The 21732-nt window shown below is 52.2% G+C and overlaps 2 protein-coding genes across 2 annotated transcripts; both read right to left on the reverse strand.

The window, feature by feature from the left end:
- Positions 1 to 2445: 2445 nt before the first annotated feature.
- Positions 2446 to 3270, reverse strand: LOC100904061 (adult-specific rigid cuticular protein 15.7). Its single transcript, XM_003737193.2, has 2 exons — positions 3234 to 3270; positions 2446 to 3055 (listed from the first exon to the last, which is right to left on the reverse strand). The coding sequence occupies exons 1-2, from the start codon at positions 3240 to 3242 to the stop codon at positions 2657 to 2659; spliced, it is 408 nt and encodes a 135-aa protein (XP_003737241.1). The 5' UTR covers positions 3243 to 3270; the 3' UTR covers positions 2446 to 2656.
- A 3244-nt stretch (positions 3271 to 6514) lies between these two features.
- LOC100897222 (bromodomain-containing protein DDB_G0280777) lies at positions 6515 to 21526 on the reverse strand. The gene is made up of 11 exons (XM_029113300.1): positions 21488 to 21526; positions 16439 to 16633; positions 15629 to 16234; positions 14539 to 14613; positions 13874 to 13916; positions 12211 to 12258; positions 10145 to 10209; positions 9483 to 9537; positions 8987 to 9080; positions 6869 to 6965; positions 6515 to 6660 (listed from the first exon to the last, which is right to left on the reverse strand). Exons 1-11 carry the CDS (start codon positions 21524 to 21526, stop codon positions 6589 to 6591), a joined length of 1389 nt encoding a protein of 462 aa, XP_028969133.1. The 3' UTR covers positions 6515 to 6588.
- Positions 21527 to 21732: the final 206 nt, after the last annotated feature.

The raw sequence follows: 21732 nt of genomic DNA on the forward strand, positions 1-21732 counted from the left end.
CGGGAAAGCGGGGAAACGGGGAAACGGGGAAACGGGGAACGGGAAAGCGGGGAAACGGGGAANAGCGGGGAAACGGGAATGCGGGGGCACTCGGAGCCAGCGCACTCGGAGCCAGCGCACTCGGAGCCAGCGCACTCGGAGCCAGCGCACTCGGAGCCAGCGCACTCGGAGCCAGCGCACTCGGAGCCAGCGCACTCGGAGCCAGCGCACTCAGAGCCAGCGCATGTGAAGTGAGTCTAGCGATACCGACCGGGAGCGCTAGTTATACATAACACTTAAGTTGCGAGCTATGAGTACGGAATTCGCCGCTGCGATCGCGTGGGATACCGCATGATCCAACGAAGGGGGATCGCGTCAAGATTGGCCCGCTACATAAGCGAGAGGAGCCAGGCGACTGCGCTGGACGAACATCTACGGAAATTCAGGCAGAGTCATAAATCGTCAAATGCCAGTATAGAACAGGCTCTTACGACCTTCTTGAGCGAGGAACGTGGGACGACGGCAGCCCCGCGCAGCACGGATCCGAACGGAGCGGACCTCCGGAAAGGCGCCGAAAACATCATGGAATCTACCAGAGGGAGCATCCGAAATACTTGGCCTGCACAGAGTAGACTTGGTTCTCAAGGCTCCTCGAGCGACGAAATGAAACTTCAACTCAGGCTGATGTTCGAATCCGTACAAGTCGAATCCTAGTGAGGTATGTATTATGATATTCTGCGACGAGAACCTCGGTCAACAGGTCACACCCCTTATACAGCAGATGAAAGTTGAGATATGAGACCAGCACGAATATCGTATTGCTACCTAGCGAATTCTCCATGTGCGTGATTCCCGTTTGCCTGCAATATTATGGGACGAACATGTAGAGTGGAGCCGGGAAATCGCTGCAGCGCGTGCTCCTGAGTCCCTATGGACGAAATGGGAAGCAACAGCGGCTCCAGTCCTGGCACACGCAGATGCTGTCACTGCTCGAGGGGAAGCGGGAAGCTCGCGAAGTTCTCCTCAGAGACCGAGATCCTTTCGAGCATTTGAGAGGGGAAGCGACACACGGAGAAGATTTCTCGACGCTCTGTTTTTCGTATGGGCTCACATGGGAGGATTCGCGCAAGTCCCGGATATAGACCGAGGAATACGAGAATCGAGACTCTCCGAGCTCCGTAGGGAAAGGGAAGGAGTGTATTCTGGTGACCAGAGATAATCCTCACTCATCCGGACTTCTCGCCCGCGGAGGGAAATCGAGAACAGTCACTGCGAATAATCGACATCGATTTGAATACATTCGGACAGCTCAGGTTCCCAAATGACAATGTGCTATCCATAGAGAGCTCTCATCTCCTTACCGACTCTGTTCGCGCTCGAATTTTGCGGGGTGTCTCATTGATCGTACATATATGCATGAATCTCTCCAAGCTGAGTCGTCTCTCGGCAATACCAGGGTAGCTAGGACCGTTACAAGCTTCTCCAGGTCACCCCACAGCCTTCAGCATTATATCACTTTGAAGAAACGGCTGAGAAGAGCGGAGCAATTTTGCCTGGCGCGTGACATAGAAAAGGCTCACAGACAGTTTGCCTGGCGCCTCTATTGGAGGCGGTACTTCTGAATTCCCCGTGGTCGACGGAAAGGCCGGACCTTACCGATTTTTTCTTTAAGAAAGTGCGAAGAAAAGTGCGACAACGTAATCTGCAGCCCCTTAGAAGCTCTGAAAGATTGCAACCCCGAACGGACAAGCCCCCGCCTCCCTCGCTATGCTCAGGCATCATGTAAGAAGTCTGATCGGCATTTTCGAATCGAAGTAGCGCGTACGATGCAATGGTGGAAAATCAGATGCTCCGCCAATCGATGGATGGGCCTCGGTTCCTCGGAAACTCGGCATCAATCGGTTTCGCGAGTGCGAAACGAGTTTTCCAGTCGAGGTAGGAGCGAGTCGCCTTCCTGGTCATGAGTCGCTGACTATTCTTGGGGTCCGGTGCGAGAACGGACGACCGATTAGTTTGTGGATTCTCGTGGCAGCCGAAACTTTAGCGTGCCGCGAATCTCCGACGGCATCGGGCTGTCTACGGGATACCAATAACCGGACACATGGTTCCACGTGAAAACCTGCTGCGCGAACCTCGTCGAAAAAAAGCGAAAGATATGCGGACGAAAAACTGCCAGTGTTCACGGACGCAATATTTACTATATTTTTCGGGGTACCTCGACTGGAAAATTCGAGCCATTCTGCAACAGAATCACAAATGGTTGCAAATTATAATCTTGGTCAGGGAGGCTCTTGGTCAGCAGTGTCGCGTTCTCTCAGCACGATGCGGAATTTTCGGCGGAGGAATCTAAGCTTCGGTCGATGACAGTGGCCAGACTCGGTTTCGGCATCGATAGCATTGATCTCTGGGAGGAAAACTCCTCTCATTCATCTTCCTTCCCACCTGCATTTGATCGCTAATCGATGGCAAGACATCGCGATTCCGAGAGCGTCGGGAAGACAAAATATGTATCAACTTTATTCACAGAATTAAAAGATGGCGGCAGAAGCTTTTGTAAAATCCTCGAGCAGGGGAACGGCAGGAGATCACGCGAAGATCACGTCGACTAGTTTTGGAGAAGGCAGCAGATCAGATTCCGTCGACCGGAATCTTTGAAAATTGAGGAAGTGGCCTGAGTCTAATATCCGTGGTGACCGTATCCTCCGTGAGCGGCATGAATGGCTCCGGATGGGATTGTTTTCCCGAATGCGGAGCTGTAAGGAGCGAATGCAGGCTCGCTGCTCTTGGTTCCGGGCTCGTTGGTCTTCACGGCAGCTCTGAATCCGAGCTTATCGGCTTGATATTCGACGCTGCGGTGTCTCCCGTCGATCTCTCCGAGGTAGTAGGATCCGACGACACCGTGGTGGCCTCCCTTCTCGTGGCGTCCGTTCACGTTTCCGTAGCCATCCTTGATGTCGTATTTGAACTCGTAGTTTCCGTAATCATCTTGGTGCCGGAGGGCGCTCGACTGGCCTCCGTGACCTCCGATGTGGCCAGCGATAGCGACAGACAGTAGGCTGGCCGCAGCTAACAAGGACTGGAAGAAAAGCGGGTAAGGAATTTCTCCAGAGCTCAATGCGACGTCGAAATGGGATAATTGAGTTCTTCTATAATGACAGATTGGCTCCGAAGAGTTCCAGCCCATTGAAAAACGTCGGCGTTTGTATCCTGGTTCGATAGCGCGGGCACATCCACAAGTCCGTATCGTGACTTACTCCGAGCATGTTTGCGGGGCTGAGATATTGAACTCTGAATTGTGATTTTCGAGGTATGTACTGCGAGTTATATAGGAACAGCGATGGCGGCGCGATTGACGCTAGGGGAAAGAGTAGTAAAATAGCTTGCTTTTACCGTTCTTCTGGGTTGGCTGTGGCAAGACGAAAATTGCGAGGGTGGTGGGTCCGATCAGAATCCGTTTGAAGAGCGAGGTCAGTTTCTCGGTCGGGAATTGATAACTTGCGGCAGGCCGGCTAGGGCTAGCTATATAAGCTGCTCGATATAACGGGTTCGGTATAGTTTTTAGCCCGATCAGAATCTCAAGCCGAACCGGCGCGGCGTCGTTCTGGGGCCGCATCGGTTAGCGTTGTAGTCGAGATATAGCGTCTCCCCTTCATGACTTTAGCTTTGAGTGAAGGGTTGTCAGCATTTTCCGCTCCAGCGCAGCGGAGCCTCTAACCGGGGTCAGAAGCGTTGAAATATGGCCCGTCGCGTGATTGTCGCCGTTTACTTGGAATATCTTCGGACTTCTTGGCTTACGATTCGATCGAGCCGCACCTCAGGAGGGACGTGGGAAAATTCGGGGATGAGTTTGCCCTTTCGGTCTGATGCCCGCAGAGAGCCCGCACATCCCGAAGCTGTGTTGACAGTTGAAAAGTTTCTATCTGACTCCATAGCCCAGCGCCGTGATCGCCTGGGCGGTACGGCCTATGCTGAAGACCGGGTACGAAATGGATACAGACAAAACAATTCATTCTAGCCTATCTTATGCAGTTCTGGTGGGTGGGCGACTGTGGGACAGATAAGTCAAAAATGTAGCGGCATAGCGGAATCCAATGGGCTTCTGAGCGTAGAAAGAATCGGGGATATACGTCTCCTAGTCAGTAAGCGAACGGAGAGACAGCCCGTCCGTGTCACGAATCACGAACCGCTCGACGGACGACTTTCGTATTTCGTGTGAGCACGCCATTTTTCTAAACGCTTTAAGCGTAGTCTGCTCTCTCCGAGGAAAGAAAGAGCCTCAATCGGAGGCCCCGTTGTGGCATCCATCTCTCACGCTGCTGTCCGCGGTGGTGATCTCTGCTCTCAATTGAGAAAACGTCGTCGTTCGTATCGCAGCACCATGCGCTACGGACTCATTCTATTCTTCTGTATTCTGGTGGCTATATTCGCAATATGTTCGGGAGACGCGAACCGCGAACCTGGAGGCGGAGGCGGCGGCGGCAAAGGTGGGTGCTATTTCTCGAAACTTCATCTCGAGGCGTGCATGGGTTCGCCGGAGCGGTTTCTGCCAGCCCCAAGCGCATACCCGGAATGGCTCGCGCCGCGTCCAAATATCCGTAGCGAGTTCAGACCCGCTCGAAGAGTTTCTTTGTGACCGAGCGAGAAACTTTCCTTCCAGTTCGAGGTGGGGGAGCTAGAAGTGGACGGCGTAAGGCGAGCAAGGTTGCTAATTCCACGCCGACTAGATCTGCCAGCTCGGCCGCTCCGGTCGAACACTCTGTCGCTAAGCCGGAAGCCGCTGAGGTCGACACGGTAGCCGTAGCGGCAACGAAAGCTCGCAGGAAATGCCGTAAGGACAGTGACGGTAATTGCATCAAGAGGAAAGCGGATCGATCCCGGAATAGGAATGCGAGGCGCAAGAAGAATTCGAAGAGACGCCACGATATCTCTTCAACGCCTAGCAGCGTTCCCGCATCCCCTGCCGCCACGGCTTCGGTCTCACCCTCCGCACCAATGGTCGCTCCGAGCATCTGAAGAAGATTCAGTCGTCGATAATCTTTTGCGTCCTGTCTTGAACTTTGCGGGGTGAGAGCGCTCTGACGGGGTAGAACAATTTGGGACAGGTGGCTTGGCTCTCATGATTCTATTTATCCTTTTGTCTGGTCGGAGCTGCTATGAATAGTTTCGGACGTAGTATTATTCGTGTCGGGAGGAATTCAGACTACTTCTGCAGAAGTGCCATTATCACAATCACTGTTGATCTTAATCGACCTCGTCCTTCCCCGTCTCCATCCAAGGCTCCCCTGATCAACACGCGAACCCTATAGCTAGCCATCCATTACGCGGTCAACCCTACGCGCCATTGAGTTCAGTCCGCTAGCGCGCCAGTGCAGTGCGCCGGGCGTGAAATGTCAGCCTAGCTACTCGAACCACCGCTGCCGAGCCGAGACTGACGCTCAGGCGGGCGGGCGAGCGAGCGAGCGGGGAGACGGAATATCAATCCGACGATCTGCCTGCACGACCAGCCGCCGTCTGCGACCATCGGCGTCGCAATTCAATGGCTTCAATGCTTTTTCCCTCTTGAATTACACGAGAAAATAAGTTTTCCGATTTCTGATCTAAGGGAGATGCACATCAGCGGAGAATTCCTCGTTCTCAACCAAGTTCGTTTGTTTCGCTGGGAATGTCTCTTCCTGAGAGTCTTACGTCGTAAGTAAGTCGTGCTCGTTCGGGCTCGATGTAAAAATGGAGAGCCACGTCCTCAACTCATGAAATACTCCGTACACGTTATGAGGATACGTGGGACCGCGCCGCAGTCGGCATCATGCGAATGAATAAAAAACAAAGTCAGACTATTCTCCACGGCTTGTTTATTATCTTCCTTCCAAATTATTGTACGTAGCTCTCGCCCCATTCATCGCCTAAATACGCTTCGTCATTTTGGGTTCGTGGTCATCGTCATCTATTCCATACACGGCGAAAGAAAGAGAAATAGAAATTGAATAAGAAATGTTATTGCACCGAGTCTAACTAGTTATTCACAGGGTTCGAGACGTAGCTACGTTGCTAAGTTTCCGCTCTCCGTCTTGGTAATGCGATTATCCGCGACCATGTATTAGATTCGGTTGAGTCGAATGCCTGGGTGGGTGAGTGAGTAACGATGTACTTTTTCTCCGAGCAAGGGGAGATAAGATTGCATCGCGGCATGGTGATTATCAGTTCACAGCTGAAACGGACACCCCAACCACACCGATGCTAGAAATATTCTAACCGTTCTTCTATGTATATACAGTTCTAACACGGTCACCGCTCGATACACATCCGCTTCTCAAAAGTGGCCGAATCCCGTCCGACACGCAATTTCCTTCCCTACTTGAACTGATATCGACAGGATTCGCCGAATTCCATCCTCTTTCTGTGACTCCTATCGCCTCTCGCTCGAAATCATCATTCAATCTATCCAGTCAACTATAATAATAATATAAATAATAAGCTCCCCCGCGGGGGGCAACATTAAAAATTCTAGCTAGTCCGACCAGAGCTAAGCTTTCGTCAGCTCATCTGTCTGCCGGTCGTCTGTCTTGTTTGACGAAGATTACTTGGAAGAGAGGAAACAAGTTGAGTTCAACCTCAGAGGTGGATGGATCGCAGCTCTTGCGATGAGGTTGCCGCCTCGCACTGTGGGCAGCATTGCTTCGTGGCCTGAAAGGAGACGAAGAGCGTCACTGGGCGGAACGCAAAACAGTTCATACATTGGACACCCTCGGAGGCGGGTCTCGGCCACATCTCATGATCACCATCTTCCTATCTGCCAGCGCCCTCCGCAGCACCGATGGAACGTCGGTCTCGGTTCCTCGGAGTTCCTCTAGCGGCTCCCTCCATATATCCTTGAGACTCATCGAAAACTTACCAAGCTCTGGTTCCAGCAAGCTTCACAATGAACGTGCCAACACGACGTTGATACCAATGGTTTGTCGTAAGCTTTGTCGCACACCGTACAGTGACCGCTGAAATGGAGGGAACAGGTTCTGGTCACGTCTCGGAGCTGGCTTATTATCTATATACACCGAACTCGCATCCGCACGATCCGAGCTGAGGATTTTCTGTCCCAAGTGAAAACGAGGAAGTTTCCTCACGGGCGCTTCGTTCGGGAAGCCCTCGCGTCGGATAAACACGCGGTTACCGGATCGAGATTCGCAATCGCCGCTTCCTCCGAAGCTCCTTTTTCGGCAAAACCAGCCAAATCGATTCGGAGACATGAGTAGCATTGCTAGGCGGGTCTCTACCACCGAGAACGCCCAGGTCATTCGCCGATTCGATCATTGGGGGTATCAGTCTGACCGGGACGACAGCCCCATCGTGGTCTCGGAAACTCCTCGGAATATTAGAGAAGCAAGCTCGGGGAGGAACTTCTACGAAACTTCCACACAATCATCAAGCGACCATGCAAGTCTCGAGAGCCTCTATGGTCGAGATCGCCTCGAGCTGCTGGCTGGAGGGAGCTCAGAATGAATATTCGTGGGTGCCAATCGGCTCTCCCTAGGATGGGAAGAGCAACTGTTTATAGGATTTTGCAATTCTCACAAAAGCAGAGAAAAAGGATGGATGCCGGACGCGATGGTCGCTCCGAGCCACAAAGACTCCAAAAGGATCTCTGATTGAACTCTGAGCGCTGAACAGGGGACTTTGCTCATACATGAGCGGTCGCTGACACGAGGGAGAAGGAGGGGCGAAGATTCGCTATTCCTAGGATATCATGTCAACAAAAGATCTGAGAAGCGGGTTCAGACTCTGCCACAGTTCTTGCCACCACAGATATCGCCAACGGTCGTATCCATTGTCTACAATTGATTTTTAGTCCAGTCCCTCATCCAGTCCGTCCGTAGTCTGTGCTGTCCGTGCAATCAAGAGCTGTATCTGAGGAGTTGCTCCATCGTAGTGATGGAGAAATCTCGATTTTATCTAGGGTGGGTCACAGGTAATCTGAACTGGGACATACTGCTCCCGAATAGCTCGTATACGTTGGGCTCTCATTCAGTTTATTGTCTCGTCAAGTTGAAAAGGCTCTGGGGACGACCAGCTTCCACTGCTGCCTGCTGTCATCCCAATCGGCCGGGTAAATCTCGAGTAGGTTGGATGGCGGGACTATTCGTCTCGTCGGAAGAGGATAAATTGCGTTGTTTTTGGCTGAATCTCGGTTTTTCTCTTCTCGCATCCGTTTGTCGCTCCTCCCGCGGAGACCCTCTATCACTTGCCTAGTTCCGAAGGTGTGTCATGTGCGGTAATCAGAGAGAGAGCGTGAGTTTTCGAGGAGTAATCGAACGACGGCGGATGGCCGAGTTCAGTTTCTTGAGACCAAACTCCAGGTATTCAGTCTGACACCCGGAGCGGAGTCCTCTGTGGTGCGAAATTCAAGGACTGTCTCCTCGGGGACTTCGCTTCCTTATTCAGAAGCAGGGGAGAGGAAAATGCGGTTCGCAGGGTACATATGAGCGCAAACACAGCAGGTGCGAGCCTTGGAATGTGAATTAGGCTTCGACGATGGGAACAGTGGCCAAGTGTTTGTACTCAGCCCCCCATTGTGCCCCGTTATTCAAGAAACGAGGCTCATCGCGATCGCATCTCCGTGGAACAACAAGCTCAAGATATTGGGCAATTCCATGAACGACAAATGATCAATCAATCGGCCAATGATACCGCGGGTGCCGAATGACCTATGTCAGACAAGCATATTCCTCCAGCTGGTATTCAAGGCAGAGAAGATCTGCGACGGAAGGAGCTGCATTCCCTCCAGCAATGGTGATTGAGCCCTTTGTTGGCAGTGATTTCGACAAATGAGCCCGCCGCTGATCATGTACGAGAGCTGGCGAGATTCCGATTGTTATTGGCAAGCGGGCGTGCTATTCCGGCAACCTGTTCCTTGTTTGCGCGCTCCCATTCATTCGACCATCCATCAATCGCGTTATTAATCCGGGCGACATGGTTGCAAGTAGAGGATGAAGCTATTCAGGAAGTGCAAGTTACTCACGCTGCATCGGAGCCTGTAGGAGGCGATTTGGGACTGTGCGAGTGACGATCGGCTGACGATGGTCGAGGAGCATCTGACGGGCTACTGGCTCCAACTGAAACGAATTGCATTCCATTGTCAAAAGGGGAGACTCGGCCATGTCACGAGATTCTGTGGACTGCTCGACTGGCTGGCAAACCCCGAAAGACTGAGTGGCTAACAGGAACTGTTTTCCAACTCGATGCGCAAGATATTGAGAAGAGCGAGTCGTTTATGTTAGAATCGGAAGAGGAGCGTGCAAAGAATGAGACGTCGAGTGACTGACACGCTCCGCGAAGCTAGAGGAATGCGGAGGTCGGAGGGTGGATATCGAGGAGCCCGAGAGGATTCGTTACATTTCAGAAAGAGGATGAACGAGAGAGAGAGATGGGGGATCCGACTCCGATCTGACTAGGCAGCTTGTCACTGCAACAGAGATGAAACTATGAAAGAACGGAGCGCAGACAAGGTAACTTACCGTCGACCTGATGTCGCTTGTTGTCCTGATTTCCTACGACCGTCCCGGGCTCTTGCTGGAATTGGCATGAGATGACATCGGTTAACATTGCTGCACGAGGCGCCTGGTTCTCGTCCCTTCTTTGGCGCAGTTTTCGTAGAGAACGAAAGCGAAAACACCCGCTCCGACTCTGCGATGGAAATTTTCTCGAACGAGAGAAGACCACGAAGTCGAAAACTGCATTGGCGAGGCAAGGGGGAACACGGGGAGCGCAAAAAACAAGTGGAGCGCAAAATTAAAAAGCCCGTTTGTCAGCAGCCACCGGCGTTTGATCTCACCGTGGCAGCAGTGATCGCTTCCTGACAAGCGGCAGTTACGCTCAACGCAATCACAACTAGGGCTTCCGTAGACGAACCACTAGTTCTTCTCGCGGAAGGCGGTCGCAAGATACCGGAACATATGTATACGAGAACCCCTAATTTGAATACGACGAGAATCGCGGGCCAACCACGTAGGATCGACGACGACGAATACGACGACGACAGTTCACTTCTACAGACAGCCAATCGACTAAGTAGAGTTCCTGTCACTCGCCTTTATTCCCCTTTGGCTGACCCGATGAATATCGGATCTCTGCACGGGAAAGGAAGAAAAAGGAAAACTGTGTTCGAACCGACCCTTACCTTCAGATCCAGAGGCGAACTCGTTATTTCCTCAGTCCTGCGTTTCCGCCCCGCCACGGAGAAAGCTGGAAGGAGTGCAACATATAATATCTGAATGGATTTCCTCTCTATCGGTCCTCCTAAACGAGCGAACCGAACGCGCGGTCCGCGGATCAACTCGCCAACCTCTGGACAAGCAATTAACCGCTCGGAAGCTAAGGATTTCGGTCAGAGCAGCGGACAATAGTTGTGCCCGGTAAACTTGTAACGGATTGTTACATCCTTTAGCAGCAGGAAGGCAGTCTGAAGGCAGATAGGGAGCTCATTGACAGGATTAGGGATAAGGCTCGATCGCTGGCATCGGGTGGATGTCAGTCAGCTTCTCGCGCACATAACTCTCGTATGTGTGAGTGGGGAATCCTCCGGCGACTTTTTTGTTCAGGTGACAAATAGCGGATTTGGAAGGAGTAGTCGCGCTGTGCAACCGGGAGGCTTAGACACAGATAGGAACTAGTCATACAGGCGGGGAGGCAGGCAGGCAAGCAAGCATTGCACGCCCCCAATGCCATTCCTAGTTAAGTCTACCGCTTCAATGGAAAAGCTCATCTTACGCGTCAGAGAGTCCACACAACTGGACCCTCGGACGAGATTTGTGGTCCAAGCGAACACCCGGACGCGTCGATGAGACAATTGAAGCTCCGACCACTCTCCTTTGGTTTACTCGATCGATAAGCGATTGTCGCCTAATGCAGTATCGATGCTGCGAGGTCGCTCCCAGAATAGGAGCAAGGGAAAGCGCGATCATAGGGCTCGCACATCACGCAGATATTCCAAAGATTTCATCCTTCACCTGGCATGCTGTCAGCGAGCCGAAACTGACTCATGGTGAAAGCGATACTTGGACGGAAAATGAAGATGGCTTGAAATGGCAGCTCGACCTCTACGGCTTTGAAGTGAAACCACGACCTCTGCGGCGCCGTATCCGCACACAGATGGAATGAAGGTAAAAAGGGAAAGAGCTGAGTCATGAGTCTAGTGAGAAGTGACTCCTGAGTCAAGTACTCTCGTCCCGACAGATGCTCCTTTCGAGTCGTTTCAGAAGCCGCCCGACGAAAGCGATCGAAAGCCTCAACTCTTCACTCGAAAAGCGCTTAAATCGAATTAGACAGAGCCGAGCAAGCCAGCCAGCAGCCAACCGCTCGCCCGACCTGAAACCACCCCATCATATCTCTCTCCGAAGCGCTACTCTCCTACCAACACTCGGATGATACTCGACACCGGACTTGCATCAATCCCGACACACATCGACATTCACGCGCGCAAACTTCCTCTAGTATATTCGTCCTCTCAACCCCCTCTCTATCGATGCATACACTCGTCCATTCATTTTTTCCGCTCATCCATTCATGCAGTCACCACTTACGACGAAACAGTGGCACACTTCGCGAAAATGCTGATTCACATTTTTATGAACTCTGCCCCCCGCCCTTTGCCGCGGTATAAGCCGGTCTCGTCAACGAACGAGAATTCCAATTCCTCGGTGAACTTTACTTCAACGGCTTCAGCAGCAGAGACCTAATCGCAGGATCAGTCGCTTTGGGCTCCACGTTTGTCGAATGGTCGGTCGGTCGAGCGAGCGAGCGAAGAAGGAATCGAATGGTCGGTCTGGCTGTCCATCGAGAGGTAACAGATTGTAGCTATGGTTCCGTCCAATTGTATTCAACTCAGGTCATCGCTTATCTGACCAGCGAGGTTGGGTTCGCCGAGGGCTCGGTGGAAATTCCGCAGCGTGAACGAGGAAGATGTGGGCGAAACAGACGGGGGCACTTCAGGCTGAACCACAATTGCGCGGAATACTAATCGACTTCTATGGCGGGAGCTGCCCCACCGGCGACAACAACTCCGAACGTGCTCGCGAGAGCGAGAGGTCACTCGGAGACTGACCCATTTTTCTCACCGGAAAAAGTCTCGCTCGCGGCCGTGATTTGGTTTCTTTCTGAGTTCACAAAATCGAAGTCTCGGAGCAGAAGTTTGAGTCGATTGAAGCCAACGTGATGAAAGTACACGGCTTGCGAAAAAATACTCACCATAATGCCGATCCCAAGGGTTGTTCTCCTCTTCCTTCCGGATTTTCGCTGCAATGAAAAAAATTCCTGCATTCAAATACTCGCTCGAGGTCGATCCTATGCTTTCAGTGCGCGACTCTGTTTCCTATGAGTAGTCTCAAGTCTCGAGCGCTCGAGTCCGTTCAGAGTTGATTCCACTGAGTGAGATAGTGAGAGGAGGAGAGAAGGAGAGAGAGAGAGCATTGGCCGCGGACAACTCCCGTCAGCACTTGACTACAAGGATGTCTGAGCTGGTGTCAGCCGCTGAGTGCATACAGCACATTTGGCTAATTGAGTTTTTAAGGACATCATTTAAAACGAGGTTATCCGCTCGAGCTCGCCGCCTTGCGAGGACGCTCATTGAGTTCAAAGTTTGCCAACGAAGCCCTGCGCGTGAGCTATCTCACAAGACGGTGGCTCGAGACGCCGCAAGGGCTCCTCAGATCCAGAGCCAAGCACCCGACACAAGGCCCCTGTGTTGTATCACGAATCGTCGCAGAACCCGAATGAATACGAATTTTTTGCGATTGCGGAGTTGACGGCAAGCCATGGAAGCTTCGCAAGGGGGGCATATCGATTCGTGGGAATGAGTGACCACTGGAGGGACCGGTGACAATCAAAGCACCATTCGCCTCGAACCATCCGTTTGTATCTCAGAACCGTTTCACACCACCGGTCGATTTGTAGCGGTTTCCTCACAGCGTCGGCGCGGCGGCGGTCTGAGTGACTTTTTCAGAGTCGTTGAGTGAGAGTTCCCTTGGAGTCCAGTCTCCAGTCGAGTCTCGAGAAAAATTGACACTCGACCCGTGTCCTGGTCGTCCGTCCTCCGATGCGGGTCCCACTCTCTCTTTTTCGCGTCTCCCTCCAGCCTTAGAGAAGCCCGACTCGACTGGTCCATATGCTGGGCTCCAAGGAAACAAAGGAGAAGGAAAAGTTGGCAGCACGAGTCCGAGACTCCCAGACGCCGGCAACTCCATTAGAGTGTCCACGGTATGCGGCTATTCCCCGACGAGCCGGCAAGGGACAACGTCGAAGGGAAACGCCACCGGCATTTAGATAGGAACGATGAAGAGCATCGAGTCTGAGTTAGAGACCCGAACGTCCAGAGTTGGAGCGTTCGGAGCTGGAGCCGCACGCCGACTGAGACCTTGTTGTCGAACGTCCGCAATCCAGCTTGCAGACCAGGTGGCGGCCGTTGGAAATGATAAAAATCCCACCTAGAGTCTTTCAGACAGTCACACTGAGTGAGAATTGTTCACATACATATATAAGACATCTAAACATCGATATAAGTGTATTTTCACAGAGCGCGCTCGGTGTGCACTCGGAGTTTGAGTGCACTTGCAGAAGACTTACAGAGCCCAGAGCACGGGATCACGCACTCAGTGAGAAGAGAGAGTCACTTTGAAGTGCTAGTCTCAGAGCGGGATCAATCTCACCCATTGATCTCACTGGCTGAGTGAGTGAACAGGAGCTGACGGCTCCCGAAAGTTTCGCTTCGAGCGAAGGACCGCAAGCGAGGAACAGGATGAACATCGAAAAACAAACTACTAACGAAAAAGATGGAGGCCCGGATCTGGATAAACATTTTCAGCGATAGCTCTCAGCGTCCTACTTCTGAGCGCTCGTTGCTGTAGCCACTTACCGTTAAGGCGATGTTGTCGGTTGCCACGCACCTTCTGAAACGTCTGAAATAGAAAGCGAAACGAATGTCGTACAAGTCCGAGATGAGAGTATTGTTTTGAGTTGGATTTTCTCTTCAATCCGGTACCTAGCCATCCATCCGAGCGAGGGTCCGTCTATCTACGAGGACCGGCACAACCCATCTGCCCGGTCGCTCTCGTATTTTTGTGAGCGTCTGAGTGTCAGAGTATGTGAGCGTTCACGCGTAGGAACAAAATTGAACTTGAAGGCTCCGTCGACAAACTTGTCAAATCTGAAGTGAAAAGATAGCTGCGGAACAGAGGCGAATCGGAAGACGGTGGAGAGGAAAGCAATGGAATGTATCGACGGAATTGTTCAACCATCGGGGTGAGGAAATGCCCTCGCGAGACCGGGAGAAACTTCTGTCTCGGATCGCTGATCGAATCGAGAATGATCCTGACGAGCTTATTCTATCGAGATGTCCACGACCGATTAGGTCATTTTCGGAGCTCACGATCTGACTGGACTATCCCGTTTGTGCTGCTTCGGAAAGCGATTCATTATCTCGATTGCTCATTGTCTCAGATCGAAGAGGTCGCAGCAGGGGGTCGGATGACTCTTGGTGTGGTAGGTAAGCATCAATTCAATCACATCGTGAAAACTCACCTCCCAGCGAGAGAGTGGTGACCGTTTTTCCGCTCCGTAAGGTGGACGACAAAGACGTTCCAGCTGTTGATCAGTCTGGAAAATACAGAGGAGGCCGATTAGCGGGGTTGAGCAGTTTCCGCCGGTGCGTATTCGAGACGAATGTCCCTTTCGTCTATTCGAATCAGAGGGCGCTCCAGCGGACTTCCGAGTTTTCGAGCTCTCCCAATGGGGGATTCACGATCTCTTCGTCACCGAAGTTCAGATTCGAGAACTGTAGCAGTTCCCTCTGAGGTCTGGTGCCGCCGAGGCACATCTGTGCCGCGCGCATCCCATAATCCCGTGACCCGTTTTGTGATTGTTAGACTCCGCTTATTTTGTTCTGCAAATGCTCGGAGATCAGTGCATGCGAGCATGATGAGCACGTTAGCCACCTAAGCAGCTTGCTCGTCCTCTCGCTCGTCGGCCGCTCGACTCGCACACAGATCCCATCAAAAACAGAAAAGAGAATCCCAGCCGTCCGAAGCAGCCAGTCTTTTCAGCAGCTCTTTGGATATCAGTCGTTCCAATGCGCCATGCCGCAAGGCCGATCGCAGGAGGGGCCTTGAGAAGAAAGCTATTTTTCGAAAGATAGAGAGCTTTGAGTGCTGGAGAGACATACATAGGGATACTGTCAGCCAGTCAGTCAGCCGGTGAGCGAGCTCGGGCCGGCGCGGCGTGTCTCTTCGGCAAGCTGGCTTGTTCTTTAATCTCCTCAGTCAATCAAAGCGGAATTGAAACTAGATAAACATTTTTTTATCCGATTAACGCAGCCAGATCTGTCATCAAAAGATTTCTCAACTCGACGACGATCACAAGGACAGCAACGACGATGACATCGAGAGTTCGTTCCAACCGCCAATTGCCCGCAGCAGCAGCAGCAGCAGATGGTGCGTGCGGATCGGATCTTACGCTGCACCACACATCGACGAGTGCATCAAGCGGTAGCTCGTAAGCATCGCTTTGTACACTGACCAGGGTTATCGTCAGCGACACATTAAAGATAAGTGATGTTCGGTCTGCTCGAACTGAACCCATTCCTTTGAACCCGGAAAAGTTTTTCTGAACTCACCATGTCGTCTTCCTGAGTCCTATCGCTTTGAGCCATCCACCTTCTGTCGCTGGATAACTTTTCCATTTCGAATTCGAAATGCTCTGGTAGTTGCTGCGATGTCAATGTGATGCCGCAAATAGGGCACATGGGTATTTGATTTGGGCTCGACAGCTTGCGGAATTGAATAGACGGATTGAAAAGCCGTAAAAGATTATCCCACCGAGGGGGCTCGGTCGTGCCTTGGGATGCCTTTTCCGAATCGGAAGTCTGAGTAAGATTGTCGTCTACCTTTAGCAGCTCGAGCGGCGACCGCCAATTTTGCCCTGATCCGAGCCCAAGACGACTTTGTTGCTGGGCAGCTTGCTGCTGCTGTTGTTGTTGTTGTTGCTGCTGTTGATGCTGTTGCTGTTGTTGTTGAATGACTTCGAGCGAACTTCTTGCTCGTTGGTAGTTTCGAGCAAAGTCGAGGCATTTCTCCTTCACAAGAAAATCGGTGAAAGCGGAGCCCTGATGGGCGCCGAACATCAGATTTCGATTCATGAAAGCTGGGATTTGCGAAGGATCCGGGCTAGGCAAATGCGAGAGGAACGGAGGCGAGCCAACGAAGAGATAACTGCTCGGAACCTGGTGGTGAGAGGAAATTCTTGAATAAAGTCCTCGCTATAAAGAAGACATTCGTACACGCGGAAATGCCGATCAGAATTCTCCTTAGGCTTATCGCGTTCTTTCTTCACTCTTATTCGCGCTGTGATCACGGCAAAGGAAAGTCCGGACAAGAAATCACATAATGTGTTACGTGCCGACGTGCAGAAACTCGAGCAACTTTACCTGTGTGCCATACAGAAGCGATAATGGAAAACACGGTGACCTCTGTGCTGCAGCGGAGAGACTCTGTTGAGCAGCTTGTTGTGCCTTTAGAATGGGCTCGTGAGTGGAGTCCGACGTCGGGGATGGAGGGGTGTAACTTACGGGCGAGGAGGGCGCCGAAGACATCGCAGTACTGCCTCCACAGGCTTGGCTTTCCTGAAACAGTCAAACTGAACTGTTTATTGCTCTTCGCGGTTCGTGAGCAAACCTCTAGTCGATTCTCGGTAGGAAAGACGAAGCAGTCCGACGACGGGTCTTCGACAAGTTCTTTAAAACCACAAATACTGTTGCTTTTCCTCCAATCAGCCCCAGAAGCCCTCGTGATCGTTCGAGTTCGGGATCTCTTAGTCTCCAGAACTGAGGGAGGAAGTCGCATCTCCCGCCTATTTTACGTCGGAAGATAGCTACGAACCGCTCTCGGTTGACCGAAGTTATGTGATTTGAACGACACCACTCCTCCACTCCTTTTCCGGCATTCGATATGAATTTAGCTTCTCGCTGCCGACGCCTCCCAGGAGGAATCCGAGCTCGAACCCGGATTGATTCAAAGTTCCAATTCAAGCACTGGACATATTTCTTTTTCGAACTCATCTTCTGCGTCTGGTGCGTCGGCTCCCGGCGCGGATCGATTCAGACTCTGAACTGATTTCCAAGAAGCTAAACAGATGGAATTGGACTCCCATTGATGAGAACAACTCAGCGGAACCTACTGTTTGGCGGGCACCCCAAGAGTTTCTCACTGTCGCAGCTCACAGAAAAGATCCTGATGGTGCTTGTCGATTTCTGACAGACATCGTCTCTATCGATTCCGCGGACAGATGGAAGAATGAGTGCATGAATGCCCTTTAGGTAGTTGGCTTTTCGGTTGTTTGGGAGTTCGTTGGCTTCAACTAGTCGACAGTGCGTATCTTCGCTCAGATCAGTCCGGGGCGCTTCTGCTTGGGTGGTGCAAACGATTCCGTGGGTGTTCTCTCGTCCATCCACTTGTGGTTCGAGAAATGTTTTGAGTGTGATATCAGGGAGGTCTCTGGCGAGCCTCGCGGAGCGGTCGAAGGAGCGGATTCTCGCATTTCCCCGGGAGTTCGGACGAAAGGAGTGGTCGTCTCGAAGGGTTTGGTTCAATGCCGAGTTAGGCTCACTCAGTGGACTCGCATTACTTCTCCTAATCTGAGACGTAGGTATAGTATGACGCTACACTCTGAATCCTAGCCGTGTCGAGGAGGACGAATTCCCTCGATCGGCGCGACCATTTACATCAGAGCCACGCACTGTGAGCCGGACTGCTACGCTGGAAAACAGTGGCAGGCAAGGGCGGAGCTCAGAATCCAGCGGTACGAGTGAGATTCTGCGCCGATCGCAGTCATCCAGCGCGTACGAGAGTCAATTCGGGGGCTCCACTAGAAGCAGAGCGAGGTCGTGGGCCTGAGACGACAGAACGTGGGAGCCCTTTACCCCAGCTGAAGAGCTCCCCCGAAAACCTTCCGCGACCGCGGAGGCGGTCTCTGCCCTCTAGATGATCTCGGCTCATTCAGGTGAGGTCATATCAGCCGATATTGCATAGATACTCTCCGGAAGAGAGGCTCGGGCTGGCCTTCCTTTCCGTCGAGCTCACCAACTCCTGGCGCTCGTGCCGGTCGCTCGGAGAATAACGGTCAGGAGCGCTCGATAATTGTGGGTGACTGCCCATGGAAAGATGGTCGAGCATGGAAGAGGGCTCTAATCAGATTTCAAACCCCGTTGCAGTGTTTACATTTAGAGTTAAGTGGCTGACTGAGATGGTTCTTCTCTGCATAGCTCTCGACCGCTCCGGATCCGAGTCGGTCGTGAGAATTGTGACGACGACGAGGAGGGGAAGACTGCAATCCTCTGAGTAACACTCTGCGCGACATCAGATTGAATGGCAGCTACATACACCCCGGCGAGGGGATTCGCTCGCGCACTCGTTCGTTGGTCGGCAGCTTGGTTCCTCAACAACTTGATGAGGTGATGACAGTCTGAGCTGCTTCGATCTCTCGCTCGAATCAGCCAATTTATGACGCATGGCATGCGACGACCTCTTGATTCGATTTTATTGCAAAACTCAAAACGAGTGACGTCTGTTTGATTCTTCATTCTTCCGCTCGGGATCATCCCTCTATCCGACGATTCGGGTCCCTTGGCATGTTTCGGTGAGTTCGGTGACCATCGGGAGATGAAGTTCGTGGTTCTAGCACCAGCGCGGACTCGGCCAGCCGTGGGTGCGCAGTTGCCGGAGTGTCGAACTTTTATGGCTTCTTCGAGACATTGGGCTTCTGGTAGGTACGTGGGTCGTAGAAGAGATGGAGATGTCTCTCCGCAGGAACACAGCCGAGACTGAGCGGGCATCCGAGCGATCGATCTTTGGGTCGATAGTCGAAACCGACGCACCGACAGGTAAGTACACAACTGGTTCTTGTAGAAATGAGGTCGAATTCCCCGAAAATACGAGACATCCGAGACTAACCTCATTAGGAACGCAGTGTTCAACGAAGTTCTGAACGCCCACGCTTTAATGATTGTCGATTCCTCGCTCGATGGCTTACTCGACGGTCGCTTCTTCCGCTCATCCATTGAGGACGGTGATCACCTCGGGAGCAGCGCTGAGATCAACCAGCTCGAGCCGGTTTAGTGGTGAAATTTCGTCTGAGTGAGCGTCCAAGCCACAGCTCAGAATACACGAGAAAAGCTAACTCGCCCGAAGCGAGAGTGAATCGAATCCAATGCGGCCTATCGCCGATTCTATCAACGCCATCCAGTTCAAATCAACAAGTGTTGCACTGATCTACTGATGGATCGAATTCCTTCGAGCCGTTCTTGAAATTTCCCGCGAGGGTTCTGAGTCGGCGGTCAATAGTCGATATTGACGGGCCGGGTGTGGTTAGCGCATACTTGACTGGCGCAGACGAAGGCTACCGTCTTTCATTGCTTAAATGCCATGGACAGCCGTGGCTTCAGCTGTCCGACCATATCGTGGCAGAACAAGTCATAAAAACGGATCGTGCTCACAACCGAAAGCAATTATATCCCACAATCAGCAACGTCGAACCGATGGCCGTAACTACCGACCGACATCCCGCGGCAATGCACGAAAGCGGACGCCCCCGAAGAACGAGAGGGTATCCGACGGACCTCTTGGAGAAAAAGCTCCGATACACTCCGCTAGTTACGACTGCGATCGATCGGAGCTCTCGGCTTGGGTATTGGAAGAATTTCCTCTGATGTCAGACTCCTTCTGTTCTCATTGCAGTGACGTAAGCGTTGATCGTGCCGTGATCTTCCCGCTTGATCGTGCTGTGGTTCAGCAGGGAACGCGTTCGAACGTCAGCAGTACTGAATGTCAGATCCGATCGGTAGTCAGAGCAACAGACCGAGACCCCCATCATGGTCAAGTGACGCCCGGTCTTCTCGCTAATTATGTTCGACCGAAGAACGGCAGAAGGATCAGGGGAGTAGAAGCTCCCCTCTACGACGGCTTTCTATTCGAAGCTCGAGCGAGAATTCCCTGTACAGTTTCGGGGATCCATCGAATGGAGTTCCATCTAGTCATCTCGACACATCCTGTACCCATGTCGTGTATGATACTTGGCATCCAATCCAACATGAGATTTCTAGACCTAGGTTATGTCTCGTTGTACGCGGGGGATCGGAGTGTCGAGGATCGACGAGCCACGCCATCCCCGAGGGAGTTGAAGTCGACTGAGGATGCCTCCCATGAACCGCTCTCCATAGGCTCTCGTCCTCGAATAATTGCTCCCTAACCATGAGCGCACATTAGCTCAATGATAAATAGTGTCCATTCAGAGAGACAATAGGCCATAAGAAATCCTTCCGTCCAGAGCGATGTCGAGCGAAACTCCCGCTGGATGGTGAGCTCTCAGGTTGAAACTCTGGAAGGCTGAAGCCGGACGGCCCGGTCGAGGCGAAAAATACTCCCTGGTTGCCACCCTCTGTGATTAGGGTGCCGATGGTCGTAGGTACGCGAATTTTTCATTCAAACGTATCCACGACCACAGTCGCTCCGAACATTCGGACCGAGTTGAGCTCAGCTCGCAACCCCTGTCGATCGCATGCTCGATCAACCGGTTCTCCAGAGACACAGATTCAATCAACTCCAACTTTGAGCTGAGCCGATCTCGAGAAAATCCCATCTCCACGAATAACATCCCTGACAGCCGGCGCCACGAGGTAGGAATCGAGCTGCCATCGTGGATCCGTGAGTCGCGTGAAGCGTGACCCGTGAGTTGTTAGGTTCAGCCCCGAGCCCTCGGGGCCGGGTCGCGGGTTCCGAGGGGAATCCGCAGAGATATTATATATCCGCGATTGGGCATAGAAAGCTATTTCAGTCGAGACTCCTCTAAAGGCGACCGTTCAGTGATCGAACTTACCGATATACTCATTATCTGTGCGCGCTCTCCTAGTCTAGAATGTATGGGGCATTGCACACATGGACGCACTGTTTCGGCACTAGATGTTGTAGAGACTGAAGCACTCAGGCGGACGGCACTGTCGAACAACTTTGACTGTACTCTGGTCGCCCTCACTCAGTACTCCCGAAATCTTCAGTCGAGGTGAGTCTAGTTCAACGTCAGTAAGTGGACCGTGGGTGGCGGATGAGTGAGTGAGTGAGTGAGTACGAGCAGGAGCTCCTCACTGTGTATCGTGGGATAATTAACTGCTCGAGTTCGGGAGTAGGGACCGAAGCTCTCGGACTCTCCACTCTCTGGGAGTCTCTGGGAAAGGGAGGCTGGGAGGAGACTAGGCGAACCACTCAGAGCCCGGAGTGAGCTCTGCTCTCGCCGACTCTGCAGCAAACACTACATAATATGCTTTCGCTTAGCCGTTCCGAACGACTCTGTGAGTCTGTTTCATACAAGTGGACTTCGGGCAACTCTAACTCTAGTCCGGGTCTGGTACGCTCACTAAGTTGCGCGACCACTCGACCCTGGGGAATCTGAATCGATAGAAATTTTAGCTTTGGCGGACTCGACATACCTTCTTGAACGATTGGATCAATTTTCTCTCGATGAACATCCTTATATCGACGGGCTCTGCGCAGGAAAATGCTGGAGCCGGCTGCTTAGGCTGGCAGTGTCGGAATTAACATTTCGTACTGATCTCGGAATGAAATGCAATCATTGAGCGCCCCGAAAGCTCCCACTTCACTTATTTCCGATCGGATTGAGATCGCCGCGGGTTCGCTTCCTTCCGTGGTCTGCGATAGAAGTCAATCATTCAAA

This window comes from Galendromus occidentalis, unplaced genomic scaffold (genome assembly GCF_000255335.2).
Source record: "Galendromus occidentalis unplaced genomic scaffold, Mocc_1.1 scf7180000075420, whole genome shotgun sequence".
Taxonomy (NCBI): Eukaryota; Metazoa; Arthropoda; class Arachnida; order Mesostigmata; family Phytoseiidae; genus Galendromus; species Galendromus occidentalis.

Excerpts from the sequence above, each read along its gene's own strand:
- LOC100897222 (XM_029113300.1), bottom strand. The coding sequence starts at position 21,526 with ATGTTCATCGAGAGAAAATTGATCCAATCGTTCAAGAAG. Across the intron at positions 16,634-21,487 it reads TGATCCAATCGTTCAAGAAG|GAAAGCCAAGCCTGTGGAGG; the intron begins GTATGTCGAGTC and ends TGACTGTTTCAG. Across the intron at positions 16,235-16,438 it reads CGCTTCTGTATGGCACACAG|GTTCCGAGCAGTTATCTCTT; the intron begins GTAAAGTTGCTC and ends TCTCACCACCAG.